The sequence below is a fragment of the Drosophila bipectinata genome, chromosome XL, assembly GCF_030179905.1.
Source record: "Drosophila bipectinata strain 14024-0381.07 chromosome XL, DbipHiC1v2, whole genome shotgun sequence".
NCBI classification, from domain to species: Eukaryota; Metazoa; Arthropoda; class Insecta; order Diptera; family Drosophilidae; genus Drosophila; species Drosophila bipectinata.
In genome coordinates, this window is record NC_091734.1 from 13261129 (window position 1) to 13283856 (window position 22728).

At 36.5% G+C, this 22728-nt stretch overlaps 1 protein-coding gene across 21 annotated transcripts in view; it reads left to right on the forward strand.

Annotated features, from left to right (window-relative positions):
* The first annotated feature begins 5824 nt into the window (after window positions 1–5824).
* trol (terribly reduced optic lobes) overlaps window positions 5825–22728 on the forward strand; it is a 79903-nt gene continuing 62999 nt past the window's right edge. For 20 of the 21 annotated variants that reach the window (XM_070276593.1, XM_070276604.1, XM_070276601.1 and 17 more), the window contains exons 1-2: window positions 5846–5957; window positions 6633–7017. In XM_070276593.1, coding sequence (XP_070132694.1) covers window positions 6865–7017 — 153 coding nt within the window. In that variant the 5' untranslated portion in view covers window positions 5846–5957; window positions 6633–6864. Of the gene's footprint in view, window positions 5958–6632; window positions 7018–22728 lie in introns of all 21 variants that reach the window. The other variant, XM_070276595.1, reaches the window with a different exon arrangement.

Genomic DNA, 22728 nt, shown 5'->3' on the forward strand with positions numbered 1-22728 from the left:
ATTTCTATTTTAATGCATCTTTTAAGTATTCTTTTTTTTCGCCGAAAACTTTTTATATTTTGTTATGTCAGCTGGAGAGGAGTTTTTGCAGTCAACAGTGGTTCTATTTTTTTTTTTCTTTTTCAAAACCAAATTGCAAATTTAAGAACCCCCTTTTTTAGTTGGCTAGGTCCCCCCTCCTGCACCCTTGGCCCACCGAAATTGGACCATTTCTCAGTTCAGAGCAATTTGCGCAAGTTTTATGCTTCAAGTGTGTTCAGTTCTTTGTGATACCCTGGGTTTTTTGTTTCATTAAGGTATAATGGAGCGTTTTTTGATATAAAATTTATTAGTTATATATTATAATATGGTTTTTTTTAGAGACTTTAGAAAGTCTAAACAATGTAATATTAAAGTTTTATGTAGAAATGTTCTTAAGAACTCTAAAGAATCTAGAGAGCTATTGTTTCTATTAACATTATCTATATATCGAGTCTTGTATCTAATATTTTAGTCTAAAAACTTTTGTAAAATTAGTATGAAATTATGTAAAATAAATTAAAAAAAAAAATACATCAATTTCGAATACAAATCCTAAAATAAAACCAAAAAAGGTTAATAAATTCTTGGCCAGATACCTATTATCTCTATTAACTCTTCTAGTAAAAGGTCTTAAATCTTTAAAAAATACTTAAAATCTCTCTCAATTATTTTACTATATTTAATGAACTAAAATTATATTAAAAATATTTTCCACAGGGTACTCCTGCTTCGAACTCTTAACCCATTACGACTTGCCGCTGTTATAACCCCCCTCGGTATTCAAAACTTTTACGACTGTCAGTTGTGCCGGGTTTGGCAACAAAATTTGTTTAAACAAAAAAGCCCGAAAGAGGACCCCGGGACCTCGGTGGGCGGGAAAATCAATTTTTTATTGCCCTGTTGCTGCTTGTTCAGCTTTTGTTTAGATTTTCCCGAGCATTTATTAGCTGGCAGCGAGAAAAAAATGTTTTTTTTTTTGTTTAATCCGCTGCCGGTAGGATTTCACTTATGGCCCCAAAAAGCCAGCGGTTGACAAGTCCCAGCCAGCAACAGGGCCAATATCCAGAGGGGGGCTGTGGGTGTGGGATGGCATGGCCTGGCCCAGGTGCCGAATAGTCCGAGAGTCTATTTGCCTTTTGATTGCCTTTTAATTACTGAGCAGCAAATAAACATAAACAATAGAGTTTAGCGAAAAATGGGGAGATTTCTATTTAGGGGGGGGAGTAGGGAGCAGAGAACAAAAGTCAAAAAACAAATATGCAACACGAAAAAAAAAAATAAATAATAATGAAACGAAAAGAATTATTCATGATTAAGCCGGGCAACGGCCTTCTTTTGTTAGACTGGTCTTTATGATTGTATTTCTTTATGAATTTTAGCAGATTTCTATAAATAATTAATTGAATTCAATTAAAAACATACTTAAGCAGCAATTTAAAATTATTTAAATAAACAAATCAAGAAATGAAGATCAAAGATAAAATATATCTATATTTGCCTTTGATGTGAGTTATTGATAAAATATTCTACCTTCTTTTGAAGTTTTAAATAGCTTTTAAGCCTCTACTATAAGTAGTTTATTTTTAGATATAGGATTATCAAAAGTTAAGACCTTAAAAAGACTTGAAATTGGGTCTATAAAATTCTTAAGAAATATACCATTTCCAGTCCACCAGCTATCTTCCTTGAACTTAATTACTTAATCTTTCACCCGAAAAAATTTCCTATTCCCCTAAAATTTTAGCCAAATACACCTTAACCTTCCATTCAATCTTAAATGTTGACCTTTTAGCGGCTTAACACTCTCTCTCTCTACAAAAACTCCACCACCAAGGAGGTCAATTTAATTAATTTGGAAACGAAATTAAAGGAAATTAAATTTCGAGTCGGTATTGATGACAACGGGGACAACCGCTGCCACAAGCAATGAAAAGCCATCAGGTAGCTCCAGGTTCTTAATTAAGCTAAAAGCCAAATCTCAGTCAAACAATTAGCAAACATTTTTTCCAAAAAAAAAAAAAAAAACAGTCTTTAGACCTTAGTCCTTTAGAATAAAGTCTGTTTGCCATTCCTCAACCATCTTATGACGACAATTGTTGAACATAAAATAGAATCTGAAGAACGATTTAAGAAACTTTTTGAATTTATTTGTTGGGTTTTCTTTGATTCTGTCGAAGGTGATATGGTGATGGCTTCAATCCAGATGTCTTATGCAAGCTACCATTTGCAACTTGCAACTTATGGCAACTTGTTACCTGCCACTTGTTCGGCTTTTCCCCAAGACCGAGGGGGCGAAAGCCAAACTCTTTCAAGGGTTTCCACGTAACCGAATTTCAAGGATTTTGTTCAAATAAAAGGGGGCAACTATAGATATATATAATAAGTATAATAGTTATATAGATGATACTATATAAAGCCTGATAGAAAGATAAGTCTAGAGATGATAGTTTAAAAACTAAGAGATTAGCAAGCCTATAAACCAACTCCCGGACGATTACCTCAAATTACGTTCTTAGAACCCCCCCTTTCAAGGATATAATTATTTATTCACCTTTCAGAAATTCCTGCAAAAGTATTATATATCCCCACAACCACTAATTATTCGAATTAATTATTCCTATAACGACTCTATACGATGGATGGGTGGGTGGGTCATCAAAGTCAAAGGATTCTCCGATTTAATGCTAATTGCTGGGGAGTACCTGGTATTCTCTCCAGGTATGGTATGGTTGCTAATTTGTCAATTCAATTGATACGAAAATAATTGTTGACCTGCTTGTCAAGGCTGTGTCGTCGTGAAATAAAAATAGAACGAAGCCAACGAGTACAACAATGCCATTCTAAATAATTCACAACAACAATTAGTTTTCAATTACGAAAATGGCGCCCAGCAAAGCATATGTAAGTGTGTGTGTGTGTATAAATATAAATACATATACATATATATATGAATATTTACGGAAAACCTCACGTACCAGAATGGATTTTATTTTTTTTATTTTTTTTATGGAAACCAACAAGTTGCCAATGTAAAACACGTGACTGGATGGGGGATGGGGGGGTTCGTGTGTGTAACGGTAAACATTTAGTACCGGAAACAGAACAAGATAAATGGCGTCGCAAAATGGCGGAAGGGGCGGGAAAACAGCAGTTAGAAAGGATAACGACAAATGACTTTTTTTTATTTTATTACGAGGATGCTTAGGGATAATTTAACAGTTTTTTTTTAAAGAAAACTAAACAATAAAATAAGAAATAATAATTCTTCTATGATTATCTGTAATCGGATTCCATCTGTACCTGATTACATAAAAATTAATCAGCTTTTGGCCAGGTTCTGCTTTCACCATTATACCATTAGCCTAATCGTGTTACGTGGCTTGCAATTAAGTTGCTCACCTAAACATATATATGCCATATAGACATGGATATTAAATATCTGAAGTTCTAGCCTGGACTTTCTGCTTAGCTTTTGCTAGCAGCTTTTGTTGACTTGGCTGAAAGCTTCCAGGTGCTGCCTTGGGTCAAGTGACTCTCAAACTTTTAGAGCAGCTTTCCATATTCACCATACATGCTCGCCACACGATTGTGGTGAGTTTGGATCATTCAAAAAATAGAATTTCTTGATGTTGTTGGGGTTTTTCTCGTCGTAGATAACCGATAGATAACCTTTTTTTTCATTAGAGTGTCTTTTGGTTGAAATTGTCTTTGGATTGAGAATTATTTTCGAATTTGTTCCAATTTCGTAGCTTGGCAGAGCTTGATAAGGTTTGTGTCACCTTTGACCCTCCAAAAAAATTTGTTTATGAGCTTCGGCGCATTTCTTAAATAAGGTTTTTAAATTATGTACTGAAAAAAATTATTTTCGTATTTTTCAAATAAGTTTTAAAGTTAGAATATCAAGAAAAATACCTATAATTTTCTCTCTCTGTCTTAGACACTGCCCATTTCCTTGACATATGTATGTTCCGTTTCTTAATAGACTCTAATTAAGTGAGTTTTTGTTAAAGTGTGAGATTTTTTTTTTATTTTTAGCATCTCCGAGTCTTATCAGTGAACGGAAGCTGTGGCACTTTGCAAAGGCGCCCCATCGGAAGGGTAAAGGGGGGCTATCAGTGCAGCTCACACATCGAAGGTGGGGTGGGGGGGACCGACCGGACGGCAGCTGGGGCGGGATGGTCGACAAAAAATCGCAACGTGTCCATTGGTCGACAGCTGGCCCCCGACCCGTACCCGGGAGATGGGGCGTCGGCCTCCAAGTCCGGAATTCCAGGCCAACGCATGCGTCGTACTTGGATGTCATTGGGTCAGGCGCCAATGGGAAGCCTGCTTGCCACCAGCAGGGCCAGGGGAAAGCGGAGCTAAGGGCGGGGGTCTCTGAAGGTCATAGGTAATAGGCAAGGGTCCAAGGTGATTGATATTCAAATTTATTATAATTAGCTATTTATATCGATTTTTTAAGTATTTAAGTAAAATGTTTTAGTTTTTAATGCTTTTATTAAAAATATTACGTATACGCCATGTAGTAAATATTATTTTTTACCATAATAATTAAGAAAACCATTAAAAAAACTTAAATTAAAGCCTCTATCCAATTTTTTAAGACCAAAAACCATTAAAAATTCAAGTAGAAAAAAGCATACAGTGCGTATACTTAATTTTTTTTTTTAAACAATCATTAAAATCTTAAGAAAACTACCTAAAGTATGTTAAATAAATAAAAAATTAAACCAAAAATTCGAAAAATTTAGTGTTTATTTGTAATTGCAAGACGTAAGAAATCAAATGAAAACCTTAAACAAACCGAAGCAATCGCATATTTGCCAAAAAGCATGCTTTTGCATCGCCGGCATGCTTCTTCACCTGGGGCCGCCTTGTTGCACTTTACACCTGTCCGGCCGCCGCCCACAACCCCCCACAACCCCACGATACGCGGTCATGGTGGAGCATAAAGTTTCGGCATACCGAGAAATACCAAGAAAAACACAAACATTCTGGGTTTTGGATCGGCGAGGAAAGTGAAAAGCCAGCCACAGCTGCACATTCTTTGGGATTTTTTTTTTGGGAGATTCTCCTTTGGGAGATTTAATATTATTCCGACCGATCTTGGGAGCTTAGGGAGTTCGAGGGTAGATTTTTGGTATGCCAAGCGGATTTTATTAATAGAGTTGGAAAAATATAGTTTTGAATTAATTTTAAAAAGTTTTACATAAAATTCTTGAATATTTTAAATTATTAATTAATTAATACAATAATGTTTTTTTTTATAATATTTCAATTATCCTTTTTTTTGAATCCTTTTTCTGAGTGTCTGAAATGCAAAAATACTTTCCAGAAAAAGTGCGAAATAAAACGAAAAACGGTTAATGGCTCCAGGGAGAGTGAGTGGAGAGTTGTGTACTGTTAAACCGGCTATAAAACAAAAACAAAAACAACAACAACAATAGCATTGGGCTGGAAAAAGGCACTCAACATTTGACCTACAGAGGGGGAGCCGAAGCTGGTGCATCCTTCTCCCAAAGATAGAGAGAGAACAAGCGAGAGAGAGCAGGCGCGTTTTACTTTGCGTAAGTCAACACCTACGCACCCTGTGGGAGTGGGAGTGGGAGCCACAGGAGAGAGAGTATAAAAGAGAGAGAGAAAGGGGAGCGCTGCATCGACGCAAGAGGCTTGAGCTGACGGCGGCGGCTGCAGTGGCGGCGAGCCACTTAAGCGCCGTTAGGTCGGCAACAGCAATAACAACAATAACAACGCGAGCACGCAAAAGTTTTGTGCTTTTCGGGCTCGTTTCGTGTTGCCTCGTGTGGTCGACAGAGCTAGCTGCCTCGTGTGCTGGGCAGCGGCAGCGACAGAGCCCAGGCGGCACCGCAGCACGGTTCTTGGACGGTTTTTTATTCGGTTGCGCGCCATCGTTCGAGGCGGTCGCACAGTCCACGGTACGTTCTCCTGGCCAATCGACCCACCGACTCGACTCACTAACTCTCCACAACCAGACTCTATACAATCGCTCGTATATTTTTTTTTAAAGTGCTCTCTCACTCACACCAAGTGCTGGAAACTCCTTTCTCAAGGATAATCTCAAAGTTTTAATCGGATCTAAAATAATACATAAAAAACCGCTACTTTTCATCCTTATTTTTGTTTTTTGTTTTTTTTTTGCTTTCTGTGCGATCTTTGGAATATGTGATTTTTTTGAAAAAAAGCGCGCGCGTGTGATGCCTGGAAGGGATGAGAAGAAGAAGAAGAAGAAATATGAAATATGAAGGATATTGGAAAGGACAGGGTGACACATTAGCGAGAAGTACTAGAAGAAGAACCGTTAGATCTGCAACTTCATTTCCATTTCAGGAAACATTTTTCGCTGACTTTTCGGAAAATAAAACTTCTCGTTTTTTGTGTTTCTCCTTAAATTTTTTTTTTTTTTTTATTTCCTCTCTTCTCTCTTGTTTTTTTTTTGGTTCCTGCACAGAGAAAAAGTTCTAGGACCTTAGAGTGGACCATATTTGTTGCCTATAAAGTGTTCTATAGATTCTAAGATCCTTGAGGGATTTGTATAACTAATTTTTAGAATAATTATTTTACAACTTGCTTGAATTTTTCTCTCTGTGCAGTGCCATAACCGTAACCACAACCTGCCAGCCGTTCAACAAAAAAACCCCCCCTCCAACTCAAATACGAACCGAAAACTGCCTTCACCTAAGTACCTAAACCTAAATAGCTGCCAAAAGTAACCAAATACCGAATAAACCAAAAAAAAAAAATAAAATAAAAAAAAAGACCATAAAAAACCAAATACCCTTCCCCCTTTATATCACCCCCTTCTGCATCCCGTTTGGAAGGAAAATGGGATCGCCGGGATCCCAAACGCCGCCGGCATTCGCGATCGCGTCCTCGAACTCCTCTGGCCGTAGGAATCATACAGGATCGCTACTCTTGCGAGTCCTGGCCGTGGCCCTAGTCCTGAACTTTTGCCATGTCCCGCTGACCAATGCCAAGGTGAGTTAGAGATAAGGGGGGGACCTCTTAAATATATTTAAAAATCTTTTAGTCACCAAATCATTCATCTTGAGTCGTGTCCCGCCTATAAGTCCATTAATCAGTCATTAATTTCCATTTGGGAGACTCCAAACTAGACGAACTTGAACTATTTTAACATGACACACATATTCCAAGCCCCCAAGCCCCAACCCCAACTCCTCCTCCTCTGAATTAACATAAAAATGTGTATTTCTATAGAAATGCTATTAAAAAAAATCAAATTTCGTTGGGAAGTAATTGGGTCTTTGGTTACAAAGACCGGATTTGGTGGCGACAAGAGGCCACCATCGAGCCATCAAATCTCGGCCAGCTGCAGGTCATCCTATGGGGTTATCATCAACACCCAGAGTCGTTGAATTAATTTCCTTTCTTTCCAAAAAAAAAAAATACTTTATAGAATGAATGTTGATTGTGATTTGAATTTGATTTATTTTTTATTATATTTTTTTATTATTATATATTTTTTTTTTGCCAATTATGTGTACTGAAACACTGAAAGACATTATTGTTTCCAAATTCGATGTTCTATTTCCATGCCGATAATAGGATCTCTTATCAGAGTGTTAATGACACAGACAGATGCCCTGTTCTGGTCAGTTCGTTTGTCTTTCAAAATAATGAAATAATTTCTTAAATTAAACAATTTTTTAAAAAGCACATGTTTTTTTAGACACTAGAGGGATCTGGTTCTGGAGGTCTCTCTTGTTTATTGCTGGATCTGGTTCATTTATTATCACATCGGAAGTTGCGTAAATGAGGCCAAATTTGAATTGTGTCGCCGTATATATCAACTGGCCAGTATCCACCGAGGTTCTTATCGGTTCTACACTATATCGTATATATATTGAAAAAAGAAAATACTTTCAAGAAGGATATACACTTATAACTGACAGGGTAGATAACTTATGAGTATGAATATTACGTTTTTTTGTAAACAACTTAAATATTACACATCCCCATATCCAGATGTTATAATATGTCTTAAGAGGAGGGAGTAGGAGATCATATGGGTTACATCTCGCTGAGATTGGCTGATGGCTGCTGGCTGCTGGCCCTGCCACTTGCCTGTCAAACAAACTGTCAAAATATTTGCATCATCAACACCCAGTCCCCAGTCCCCAGTCTCCCCAAAAAAAGAAAAATCATTTCGCAGCTTTTGTTGTTTTTCAAAAAAAAAAAAAAATTGGGGATTTTTTTGTTGTTATTATTGTTGTTGTTGTTGTGTAGAAGATGCGTTTGTTGGCACATTCCCTTTGGACGAGTAACGATGTCTTCGTGGTCTTCGTTCTTCTTGTTTTTTTCTCGCTGTTTCTCGATTTTTTGTTTGTTTGTGCAACATATGGACACAAGATGTTGGACCCTCGGATCACACATGTGATGGGGGTAGGGGCCAGTATCTGGGGGATATGTATCTGTATCTGTATCTGTATTTGTGTATCTTATACATTCGCATTTCTCAAAACAAGTGAGAGACGCGATCACATGCAATTTTTTCTGTGGAAGAGTCATGCGAGCATTTGTTTAAATATTTTTCACTGAGGCTGAGGTCCAACCGCCCCCCCCCCCCACTCCTCTCTGAAAAAAAAATCACCCACTTGAGCTCAAGTTCAGACAGAGGAGGGTTGGAGGAGCAGGTGGACGGGGAGCCAAAACTGGCACACTTAAAACTCTCTGGATGGAGGTGTGGAGGTGTCCAACTCAAGTGCCTGGTTTTGTCAATTGGCCTGGCCTATAGGGCCTGCGCCCCATCACTTCCGGGCTGGCCTCCACCTCCACCTCCATTCGAGTCATTAGTCATTAGTCGATGGGGCGATGGGTGCATCTGACCCCGGGCTATTCGGTGGCGATCCGGCTTCCATTCCACCCTGGCCCGCGTCCAAATAGTGACGTAGTCTCGCCATGCAGTTTGGTTATATCGGTATCGGGAATTCGTCGGAGATGAAGCAAACATTTATAAATAGACGGCCACAAGATTACCAGAGACACCAAAAAACACAAAAACAAAATCCCATTTGAAGTTTAAGAGAGATGGCAGAGGAAAGTCTGGTATTAGGGTAGGGTTCGATACTCTAAAAAAAGGGGTTGTATTAGCTTATATATGTATAAAGTCTTAAAGATTGGCTAGAATAATGGTCTAAAGAAGCAGAATATTTTGTATTTTGTTTATTATTCATAGACTAGGGGTTTGTAATACTTAGATAGCATCAAGTCTAAACTCTAAAGGGTTAAGGTTCGAAATTATCCATCAAGAAATTATTATTTTTCTTTATAACTTTTTTTTAAAACGATTTTTTTTATAATTTTAATTCTAGTACCTTTATAGTAACTAAAGTAGCAATAAAGTATAGTAGTTAGTATGTTAGGTTGTGGTTCGAAACCCTCTAGAGGAGTTTTATTTATTTATTTTTTCAAATTAATCGTAAATTTCAAAAATATCGATTTTTCAATACATTTTTCTTGTAGGAATAATACTAAAATAATTAAATGCTAATTTAAATACGTAAATACGTTTAAGTCTTGATAGAAAAGGCTAGAAACCCCCCCGAACATATAAATTTTCCATTTTTTCTTGTGTTGTTTTTAAATTATAACAACGTTATGGTAACAATGATAAGCCTGTTGGAGTTCGAAACTATCCATAGGGTTTATATTATTCATATTTTTCAATATTTATTTAATTTAAGAATCTTTTGTTAATTTTTCGCATAGTAATAGCCTTTAATACTAAAGTAATAGTAAGCCCAGAAGAGTAAGGTTCCAAACCCTCAAGAAATTACATCTTTTCTCTTCTTTTTTTTTTGAATATTCCTCAAATTATGATCTTCAGGGTAAAGAGAGTCTATCTATAGAATCTTTATAGAGCCTTAATCATTTTTAATTATAGCTATCTAGTAGCTCTTAAAAAAAGTATAATCCCGTAATTAAAAACCTTTTGAAGAACCCTCTCCAATAGCTAGTTTGCTGAAGAAAAGCTGATGAAATGTGCAACTTTGTGAGACTTCTAGTTCGATGATTAAGAAAATATGAAAATGGAAACCCTTTTGAATGGCACACCCCCCTTCCTGTTAGCTCTCGGTTTTCATTCAGTCTTCAGTAGGGTTCATTCCACTCTCGATGATGATGATTTGGTTTCAAGACAGGTGGAATTCTTGGCAATATATCCCGATGATCCATTTCCATATTTTTGCCTCATAGACTAAACAATGTAAAATAATTCCTAAATGAAGTTTTTTTTTATGAAAGATATTGTTGTTGTAGTGCCAGCTGGCCAAAAGCAAATGTAGTGTAAACCAATTTCTCAGCCTCACTTTTCATTTCTCACTTCGACAGCCCCTTGTGTCTTTTTTTTTTTTTTTGTAATTTAATATTTGCATGTCGCGTCTGTGAAATGACTATATATCAGAGTATATATACATACATACAGACCTTAGATATATGTATAGAGAGTGAGCTGGCATATGAACAATTATTGTTTGGCTATTGCATTGCGTAAATGTTGAAAATAGCCACCCAACCACCCATTAAAATTATTTCTTAAAATTCCTAAACTGTCGCAATTTTTTTTTCCTACTGAATTATTGCAAAATGCAGTAGAAGGGGGGACTTCACTGACTAAATGACCCAGTGTGGGTGTAGTCTATATATACATAGAACTATATTTAATATATATATCTTGTGTCATCATCCCAACTAGCAAACAAAAGAACTTAAAACGGCAGCAACATTTTCAACTTAAATGACGCCATAAAGTAGTTTTGTTTTCGAAAAAATTGCATTTCAAATTTTCTAATAAAGCGAATGAGTTTAGTATTCTAGAGGGATTTTTTTGGGGATTGGTCTTCTCATTCGTTATTCAAAGAAACTATTAAGGAGATCATACAACGAATAGAAATTAGACTATAAACTGGTCTACGATTGTTGGAATTGACTTTCAATTACAGATCACCAATCAGTGATTTTGTAATAAAGATTCTTTCGGTCTCTAATCGTTAATGAAATATCAATGGGATGGGCTTTTGAAATTATTAAACTTTATATCAGATGACATCAGCGGGTCCTCACTTTTTGTCGATTTTTATTTTTTCGGGAAATTAAAAAATGCCTTCTGATCCATGTGGCATCTGGGCCCCTGAAGTTGCATCATCATCATCATCATCAGCTTCATCATTTGGAGCATGACGACCCAAGTGGTTGTTGGGGAGGCGTTCTCTGGAATTAAAATAAATTAAAAGGAGGCAGGCAGAAAAGCAAAATTTTATTGGTTATTTCACATCATTTCAATTTGTATTAATTGATGGCGAGATCCCTAATTGTTGAGTCAGTGCGTCTCGAATTAATTTCAAACTTATAATCAAAGTACTTGCCAAACTGTGATCAAGTCGAGCCAATTAATTAGTAAACAAAGCATAAAAGCAGCAATCAAACAAGCCAAAGAAACGAAAAAAAAAAAAAATCTCCAAAATTGATGCATAATTATGCAAATTCCTTAATTTGCCATTGCCTTACGCGACCTGCATATATTTATGCTTAAAAAACGCTTCGAGCCACACACCGAAAAGCAACAAAAAAGCAACAAAAAAGCAACAAAAAAGCATGACAAACACTTTGATTTTCAACGCGATTCGATCGCGATGCTGATTTTATTGGAATCGGAATAAATGTTGGAAGCATTTGTCATGGCCTTTGTAGTGGAATTTTCGGGGTATCTCAGTGGCTTAATACTCTTATGACACTTCTTTTGGGAGCTTTAGAGAGGGGGTTATTTGTATGGATATATGATACCTGGTACTCTTATCATCATGCTAGCCGGGTTTCAGTTAAAATATTACAGATAAGGCTTTCTCATTCATTTTATAACTATTTAAAAACTAACTTATGGCTTCTTAAGTATGTGATACCCGGTACTTCTCTGTATAATATCCTGTATTTTGTATAAGATACCCGGTACTACCCTGTGTAGGTTCTATTTTGCTTTTTAAAGCTGGTTTTATACTTCTCTTCTCTATAAGGAGTAGGTTATACTGCCCATTCCTTATTCTTTCTTTCTTAAGAACTAAAACCGAGCTTTTATAGTGTCTGATACCCGTTACATCCCTGTAGGATATCATTACTTACTATACCCTTACTAATACCCGGTATTTCCCAATGTAGCTTCTACAAAGTTCCTTATTAAAGTTTTTATAATATCCGCTACTTAGAATATGATCCATGTGGCTAGGATATTGTGTAGAATATGATACCTGGTACTGATACTTATAACAGTTCCTATTAACTTCCTATTTCTATAGTAGAAATAGATCTTCCTATAGATCTATAGTTCCTATTAAAGTTTCCTATAAATTTATCTAATCTATAGGAAGTACATATGTCCTCTTCTCTATTTAAATCTTTATCAAAAATTTATTAAAAACTTATAGAAAGCTTCTTCGGTACTGCCCGACATTTGAAGGTATTTGGTATATGATATCCAGTACTTCCACCCTTAAAAATGCTTTTAAAGTTTCTATAGTTGTATACAACATATTAAAGTAAGTTATGGTTTCAAAAAAGGTATTTCTAGCTATGTAATATCCTGTTCTGCGTGTATTTAATACCCGGTACTTGATTAAATGATACCCGGTACTAATACTCATTCCACCAACTTCTATAAGGATTGAAGCATACTTCCAAGACTTATTTTTAAAATTATTATTATTGAATTATTATTTATTAAAGAGTGATGTATCGTTTAGAGATATAATACCTGGTTCTATTCGTTGGAGTACCCAGTACATGAGATCTTATAAAGAGTAATGTAGTACCTCAACCTCAAGAACCTCAAGCAGCTTCTAGAATAAAGATGAAATCCCTAGATCTCCTTAGACGTACTCCCTTTAAAGTTACACCAAAAAAGGAAACCCATGAATCATTTAGAGATTACAACCATAAATTCAATTAGGTCATATAATTATGATCTTGAGAGCATATACCCCAAAACGATAACCTAATCGCAATCGTAACTCGAAAAGCCAATAATATGACATAATTAAAGTGTGTTTGGGGGTGCGAGGTTCGAAATTTTTGGGCTTCGAAAATATTTATGTATTTATCATTAAATATATTATTTCAGCGTGTCAGCTACTTTATTGATATTTCATCGAATTTGTTTTGTAGTTTTCTGTAGACAAAAGACAAAAAAGGCCCAAAAGTATTCGGCTAATTGCCGTCACTACTACTCCCAGTGGAAGAAGTCAATTAAAGAAATATGTATTTTTTTTTTAAAAGCCCGTCAAGTTAAGAGTCGCATGTGTAAGCCACAAGTACTATATCTGGAAAGGAGAAAGGAAAAAAGAAAAAAGCCTGAATAACAGATAAGATATAGAATCACATACAAGGTGGCATAGTTTTTCGTTGTTGCTGCAGTTTCATGCTCATGATGTTGTTGCCAAGTTGATAACGTCTACTCCACTAACTGATATGGATGAGGGCGAAAAGGAATCGGGCCAACTATTCAACAAGTCGAATATATATATACCATGATATTATATATATACAAAAAATATCAGTAACTTCAAGAGACTCTATCTTAATTGAATGCATAATCCCACTGACATTTGCATGACCGAAAAAAAATACAGAATCGTGTGTGTGAGATTGTCACTTCTCTGGGCCATAACCGGTTCTCTTGGCCGAAAGCAGAAGCTGCCACAGTTTATGATGATTATTATTTGGCAGTGGAACTAGTTATAGTACTCTATAGTACTGACTAAGCCCCTAAAAAATGCCACAGGCCTCCAATTCCCTTTTAAAACTTGACTCTTTTTTTGCAGTCAGTCAGTGAGGTATCAGAATGCAGGAAAATTATGCCGTTTTCTGTTTATTTTTAAACAAGATCAGCACTTTCTGGCCAAGTTCATTAGCTTCTGGGATGGGGGATCGGTTTTCGGTATACGGTTTGGGTTTAGGTTTCGGTTTTCGGGTATCAGCTGATCCAATAATTTTTCTAGTTTTTTTTTTTTAAGGTAAATGATCTCAGGATAAAGTTACTTAAAGATATTTTTAAAGAAATTTTAAGCCACATTAGAAACAAGTCTTAGACTCATTCTTATTATTGATTTATGCATTAATAATTCAATTAACAACTGTCTTAATTTTTTTTCTTCTCTTATTTTTTTTTAGGTATGTGTGTGATTTGCCAAAAAAAAACCTATTTCCATTTCGATTCGAGAGCCACAAGCTGAAAGGTAAACAGACTGCTTGACGCTTGGTTAGACCGGCTATATACAGACACCTACCTACATATATATCCACCGATTTCTGGCGATCTCTAAATGAGCCCATTAGCTGTCAAAAGACAAATATTTGTCGCTGTCGCCCCAGCCCGGGCCGGCTCGGTCGCATCGACTTCGACTTGGACTTTTGACCAAACTTGATTTATTTCCTGTTTTGTGTTCAGAGTTGTTGTTTTTATTTTTTTCCAGCTTCTGCTGTTGGCAACAAATGAAACGTGCCGCCAAAAAATAAATATATAAAAAAAAAATAATAGAAATAGCCCAAAACAAAATAAACTTCAGACAGGCTGTGACTTCTTTTTTTTTTTGATCTATTTTTATTTCTTTATTTTTTTTCTTGGCTAAAAACCCGAGTAACTTGACCTTGGCTCTTCAACTCTCAAACAAGGAGGTAACAAGATGTAAAAAGTAGATACAGCGATGGATGGACAGAAAATAAATAGACAGATACATTTTTGGGGGAAAAAAAAGATACATTTCTTAAGAAAAAAGAGATTACTTAAAGTAAAGAACTACTTTTCTTAAAAAAGAGTTCGAAACTGAAAAACTTAATATTTTTTAAACATAATCCTCCCCTAAAGATAGAAACAGAAACATAATCCTCCCCTTTCTTAAAAACAGAGACTCTTATAAATCTTAAGAGTTCTAAACGTTTTGGAGTTTTTTTTTTACATAATTTCCCACAAATGTAGTTCTTTTTTTATGATTTCCATATTTGTGATGACTACTCAACCTCGAAAATACTAATTACTCCAAGCAGTAGTTACTTGAAACCTTTTTTCTTCGAAATTTGCATAAAAAAACACGTTTTTTTTTTTTAATAAATGTTTTTCCTACAACTTGTTGGCTGAAAAATTAATTTTTTCTTTAGGTCATAGAACTGTGTGGTGTTAATGTTACTGCCAGGTTTATGATATATATACATGGATATATGTTAACCTTCCAGGTGAGACAGGCGGCTCCAAACACTCATCGGAACTCATCGACAGTTTGACAGCCATTGATGTATTGTCAGCTGGCATTTTTGACTTGCGGACCCAGTTATGATGGATGGGGCTGTACATACTGACATACATATACGATATATACCTACTAAATGTATACCTGATTTTTTGTTGTTGTTGTTATTGTTGTTGTTGTTGTAGGTGTGTCGCAGCTTACGCTAATGCAGTTCAAGTGTTGGAATCATAGAAGAAGTCATAATTTTTTTTTTGTTGTTTGGTTGCCGCGTTAAATGTGCAGCAAGGCGAGTCGCAGCGTTGTTGTCGTTGTAGGTCTCCTCTCCATATAACCCTTCTGGTATATGCCCCTCATACTTACCTCCCCCTCACCTGTCCCCCAGTCAAGAAGAGAAGAAGAAATCAACAAGCCGCACAGTCAAGAGGTTGCCTCCTGCCTTTTTTTTTCATTTTTGTGACAAAGAGTAGAAGGCCTACAGCCACAACAACTGAGAAGGGCACTGAGAGAAATTTATGGTTCTTGAAAGGGAATAACAGATTTTTGAAATTTTAATAAAAGATATTTTTTTAAGCTTCCTTTTATTATTTTTTAAGATTTTTTTAAAGTAAAAATGGGCCTTGAGATGAAGAATACTTTAAAGTTTCTTTTTCAAACATTTTTCGAACTTAGAAAAACTTTATTTTGACAATATATAGAAGACTTTTTTAAATAGTTTTTGAAAGAATATTGTTTCTTATATTTTAAAGAAATTAATAAGGTTTCTTTAGGAGAGTATTTTTAACATTTTGAAGCAATTTTTTAGGAGGTTTGGAAGGAATCTTGTTTCTAAATATTTTTCGTAGAGTATTTTCACATTTTTAGTAACTTTTTAAGAAGTTTTGGAAGGAATTTTGTTTCTAAACTATCTTACCAATTAATGAGGTTTTTTTAGGATATTAGTTCACACATTTTTAGTAGTTTTAGTAATTTTTAAAAGAAATTAAAAGCCAGTTTAGAAAACGGTTTTAAAAACTTAAGAAAATGGCTTTTTGAAGAATATAACTTACTAGAGTAGAACCTAGTTACTTAAGAACTTAGGACTCAATAAATGGTTTAAAAACCTTTTCTAAAAAGTCTTTAAAGACCTCAAATCTTTAAATTATTGTATTAAATTATGTTTGTTAAATATTTAATATTTTAATATTTAAAAAAACTAATTTAAAACCACACCTATTTCAAAAACCTCCTTAAAAAGTATTAATATTTTTTGCCTTCATGATTTTTTTTAAGTGAAAATCTTTAGAGATTTTTAAGACAAGCCACTGAGACTGAGGCCGAGACTGAAGCAGCGACTGCGACGGCGACTGAGGCAGCGGCTGGGCTGTAATTACGTTTACTTGTTGTCTAGTGTGGCACTCTCTGTGGCATTCTCTGGGCACTGTGTGGCACACAGAACCGAACCGAACTTAGGGGCAAGAAGGGCTTTTCCCTTTCGCATTCGCAGTGGCAGTGGCAGTCGCATTGTGTCGGTGTCTAATACCTTTAATAAGCAGGATGACGTTGCACTTGATGACAACTGCATCCACTGATAGTGTGTGTGTGTGTGTGGCAGAGGCAGAGGTTACCTTTGTTGCAGGTTGGCTTTTTGTGTTTTGTGGATGCCACACACTTGAGGTCAACCAGGTGCCTTCAGGTGCCTTGTTTGTCTCAGCTTTGTCTCAAATAATGAAGCTCATTCTTATTTCAACCGATATAGGTAGAGAATACTATATAGAGAGGTTAGTTTGGTTAGCAACTCGACTGCACTGCGGGCCTTATAAAGAGGAACTATTATTCCACCGAAAAAAAAAATCAAGAAAAACTTTCCTTCCAAAAGCCATAAATGACACCTCGATTTCCTCTTTAATTTTTTTTTCTCAGAAAAGTCGGCTCTTATCTGATCCACATTAGTGTCATTATGATCCCCCAAATGCAGACTTGAAACATTTGGGTTTGGGCATCGGGATCATATACCTTATAGAGTCTATAGAAACTCAAAGGGGGTGGGGGGGACTCAGATCGGGCAACGTGCTTTGCATATCGGACCGCGCCCACTTGGTGCGCCAAACACGTCGCAAATGCTCAGAGCCCTCAGACAGAGAGATACTGTCTTCCAGACTTGGCCAGATAATTTATGCCGCTTCCAAGACAGTTCCTCAGCGACGCCTTTTGCATACTTTTATGCAAAAAAAAAAATAAAAATAAAAAATAACCATAAATTCTATAAGATCTTGAGAGCCTTGAGAAGGAGCCACTTGGTAGGCCTGAAATGTATTTCAGTTTTGGAGGCAATCTGATTGATACTCTTGGCCCATGGCTTTAATGCTTTTGGCCGATTAGGTGTGATGAGGTAATATCTGGGTAAGGCGATAAGCCCGATCCGAGACCGAGGTCGGTGTGCCGCATACGATACGATATGATAAGTTAACCGGCCGGGCTACGTCAATATTTGATTTATAGATATAGCCAGGCCCAGAAAAAATACAGAAAAATAGGTAGCTCTGCCTTGGTCTCTCTTTCTCTCTCTCTTACCAATTTAAATATTAAAAAAAAAAATCGAAAACTTCTTAAATTTTTAATTGCTAGACCGCCTTCGTCATAAATATTATTTCTAAATGGAAGCATCGAAGCATTAATGGCACACGTGCATGCATAAGGAAGTTGGTCACACAAAATGAAAAATAAAATAAAAAAAAATAAAGAGTGATTTGTTGGTGCTTCTGCTGGCTAGTCGGTAGTCGGTAGTGTGTAGTGTCGACTGCTTTTTCAGTTGCTAAGGTAATTAAGTTTAAAGTCCAAAAGTAACAAAACGACAAAACACACAACAAACAATCAGGAAATGTAATAACAGTTGACTATTATATACTCTAATTGTTGGGTTTTCAGTTTGCGAAGAAGCCTTAACTTGTAATTAACAAAGGTTAGGGTTTATATTTTATTTAATATCTTTTTTTTTTTGGTAGAGTATTGAATTAAAGGCAATAAAGCTTAAAAGAAGCGACTGAACTGTGAAGCTGTCTCGCCCAAAGCTGACCTACAAGTTTTGGCTTCGTCATCGTTGCATTCGTCACTCGTCACTCGCCTCTCGCCGCTCGTCGCTCGTCTGTCTGTGCGTGCCTAATGAGTTACTGAAATGCAAAACCGAAAATGTTCATACGACCCTCTGCCATTGTGAGTGGCTGTAACATATAGCCTGGCCCACATAGAGACGACAGTACAGTGGGGACTATATCTTGAGGGATTTTAAAGATTAATTGTTGAGAGAAGAGTTATAAAAGTGTGTATAGGTAATAATAGTCTAACTTTTCTAATTAAAGAGACTGTTATTTTTAAGAATTTAAATCTTAAAGGTTAGGATTATATATCTTAGATCGTATTAAGAAGCTTTAGAGGTTCTAATATATTTTTATTTCCAAGAAAACTTTTCTTCTTCTAAGAAACATTATGCTTTTAAGAGAACTATATCAATAAAAACTACTAATATAGTAAGTAAAATATAATATAGAATAAAGAATAAAGTACTAAATTTAGAAAGAAGCCCCTACTAGTCTAAACCCCTTTCTTGACCCTTTAAGTATTAACTTTTAACCAAAATCTAAGCACCAACTAATTAAATAACAATCTCTGACTTCCAAGCAAGTTCATTCCCGGCCAGGCTGCAGTGTGTCAGGTGTCTGGCTCTTAGTAGCCGCCGCGGAGTCGCTAAAACAAATTGCACGCAATTAAACACGCTCCAAGCCAGCCACCAAAACCACCGCACCACTGCACCACCGAACCACCTATAGAGCGCCAGGGGCATTGATATAGTGGGTGGAGGGATATAAAGTAAGCCTCTTGCACAAAAGTTGGTCCACCGGTTTGTTGCTCCTTGGGCTTGAATTTAGTTTCTTTTTTTTTATATTATTTTTTTTTATATTTTTTTATGACTATGTAATTTTGATGTTAACATCTTGATGGTCGAACTTTGATAAATGGCCGCATGGAAGATTTTTCGGCAATGATAGTGATTGGAGTATTGCACTTATAAGCGCCAGTGGCGAAAATGATTTATTTTTACAACCATGACGAGATCTATGACATCATACTATTACTACTTATAACTTCCAGCTCTATGGGTAGTGGAGCTGTGAGGTAATGTATTTTTTTTTTTAGCTTGAATGCAAATGACACAGTTCTGCTCCTCAAGTCTGGTGACTGATGTTTGAAAAAATGTCCTCAGTTGACTCACTGGCGTGCAGAATGGCTGGGCTGTTTTTTTATGATTTTCTGACTTTTCGGACAGTCGATAAGCTACCGAGAATAATTGTCAGCTCACCTCCTTGAGGTGACTGTCGAAATGAGTTATCTTCTATAACTCACTACTCGTTACTCGCTGTAGTCTATACTATAACGAGTTGTCCGCTAAACTGTCCATTAGATAAACTTATTCTTGAAATCTACATCTTTACAGAACCTTGGACAAGATAAACATTATCCAGGTTGAATATATGTATTTATTAAATATTTTTTTAATATTTGTCCTACAAAGTATGCCAAAGATATCAGTGTTCTTTGCTTGAAAACCTGTTGCATCCCCATCTCTTGACCATTAATCTTTAGGCATCTGCATAATTATAGTTATTCACTTGAATAGTGGCATTTAAATGCCAACAAATGATGATGGATTGAGATTTTTCCAACAATCTGGCTGCATTTTCTCTCGAAAAAGGAACGCTAACCTCTTCCCAACCCCGTTCCAAAGCCTTTCATCAACCATTTCAGACTGCTGGTTCTGTTGCTGTGGTTACAAGGTCGCAGCCATCGTCTGTGTCTGTTTTTCACACAAAAAGGGTTAAAAGGTCAGATTGCAAATTGCTGCGAGGGAGGGAGGCTACCTCTTAGGAGGTAGCAGACAGTCAAAACTTGCAAAAGTTTAGATAAATTAAAACTGAAAACACACGTGGCCGCAAAAATGTACTGCCGACACAGAAACTTTAACTGATATTTGCAGAGGCTGCCTGGCTGCCTGGCTCACTTGCCTCACCTTCCTGCCACATATTGTTGTTTTCATTTTTGTTGGTCAAATGAAATTGTTGTCGAAGCTCTCCAACCAACCATCCATCCATCTATCCATCCAACAAACCAACCAACTGGCAACAGGAAGCCAAAAATATTTCCCGACTGCCGGGCGGTCGGGTCGGGGCTCTGAACTTGCCGTTTCTAATTGAGCTCAGGTTTCACCCGGCAAGTGAGAGCCAAAAAATGAGGAGCTCCTCGGCTGGCGAAGGAGCTGCCACGCCGGCCAAGGAGCACTAAGCATCTCGGGGCGTAGGCCTCATTAACCCGCCAAGGATCCCAAAATAAACATCCCATCCGCGAAACCCATCTCTTAATTAGAAAAGGAAGCTAATTTCCAGCTTCCCAGGGAGGGTCATCTCTGTCCTCCTTGGGGGCTTCCTGATAGTGGGGTTCTCCTCTATATCTTCCCCAATTCCGATCCGATTCTCGAGCGGAGTACCTTAAACGATTTCTGGATTGATTCTCCGCCATTCTGCATCAAAATCTAGGATCGAAATATTTTTAAAATTATTTGTCCATTTTTCCTGATGGGACCCCTTGAAAATGGGGTTTTTCCCTATAGGGCCCACTGCGATGTCCATATCTTCCCCAATTCTTATCCGATTCTCGAGCGGAGTACCTTAAACGATTTCTATATCGATTCTCCATCATTCTGCATCAAAATCTGAGATCGAAATATATTTTAGATTTTTTGTCCATTTTTCCTGATGGGACCCCTTGAAAATGGGGTTTTTCCTTATAGGGCCCAGAGGGATGTCCATATCTTCCCCATTTCTGATCCGATTCTCAATCGGAGTACCTTAAACGATTTCTATATCGATTCTCCGCCATTCTGCATCAAAATCTGTGATCGAAATATTTTTTAGATTTTTTGTCCATTTTTCCTGATGGGACCCCTTGAAAATGGGGTTTCCCCTATAGGGCCCACTGCGATGGCTGTATCTTTCCTAATTCTCATCCGATTCTCAAGCGGAGTACCTTAAACGCTTTCTATATCGATTTCCCATCATTCTGCATCAAAATCTGAGATCGAAATATTTTTCTTCGATTTTTTAAGAATATTTCTCCTACCATTACTCTCTTTACTGGACTTTAAGTGACAAGAACTGGCCGGAGTTACTTGATTCATGGCCCTGGCGGGCTATTAATTAATATTCATTCAATAAATCGCTATCAATAGGCGGGACGGAGAGCGGGGCTGCGTGGAGTGGTGTGGGCTGCGGCGGGGTTGGGAGGCACCTCGGGTAGTAAAGTCGCGGAGTATCGCTGTGGGCCGAGTGTTATCAGGCAGTGGGACTACTATAAATAATAGCAACAAAGCAGAGCGCCAGAGCAGAATGAAAAGCCGATGAAGAAATTGCGTAAATGCTTTTTATAGAAGTTCAAGTCATTGAAAATCGAAATTCACTTCCTCAAACTGAAAACTGAAAAGCCTGAAAACTAAAAGCAATCCAAAATCATACAGAAATACATGTGTTGGGTGGGGGGGGAGGTCCGAACATTTCGCCCGATTCTTTCATAATCAGCTACAAAAACAAAAACTATACAATATATATACATATATATGAAAAATTATTGAGGCCATCGGGAACTTTAAACTAAAAACGATAGCCAGAGTGTGGCAGAGGAAATTCTGTTCGACTTCCATGTGTGGCAGAGTCTTTCGCTCTCACTGGAAATGAATAAATAAAAGCAATTCATTTTAATTAAAACAAATAACTGACAATCAACAAATTGGAAACATCTTTAAAAAAAATAAACAAACACACAAAAATAAATAATTGAGTTGTCAAAATAAAAGCAAGAATCAGTTGCTGCTGGAAGTTGATCTTCTGTCACTTATACTTATACTTGGCTTTGAAGTCATCACTAAAAATACATACCAGAGCACGTGGCTATAAAATTTGATACCCGAAAAACCCAAAGGGGTTATAATGGCTTAGAATTGTTGAGATTATTACAGAAATTTTTGGTGTGTATGTTTTTGTGTGAATCATAAAAATTATACAAAAACATGGCTCATAAAACCTGCCAACACCATCATCGTAATACACTAGCCCTGAAAATATTCCCAAAAATAAAATAATATCGAGTGTTAAAAACTATAATTTTTAAAATGTTGAACATTTTTTCATAATTTTTAATGAAGGCTATTAATAATTGAAATATTTGTTAGTTAATTAGGAATCTTAATTATTGCTCAGGTGGATTGAGATGGTGGGTGTGGCTATGTTTTTAATGCAAATTGATGAAGTATCATGATGGCTTGTTCTTTTCTTTTATTTTTAATATATTTCTTGTATTTTCTTTTTGGGGGGCACCACTAATGCAGACAAATGACAGGCAAAGGCACCTGAAAAAA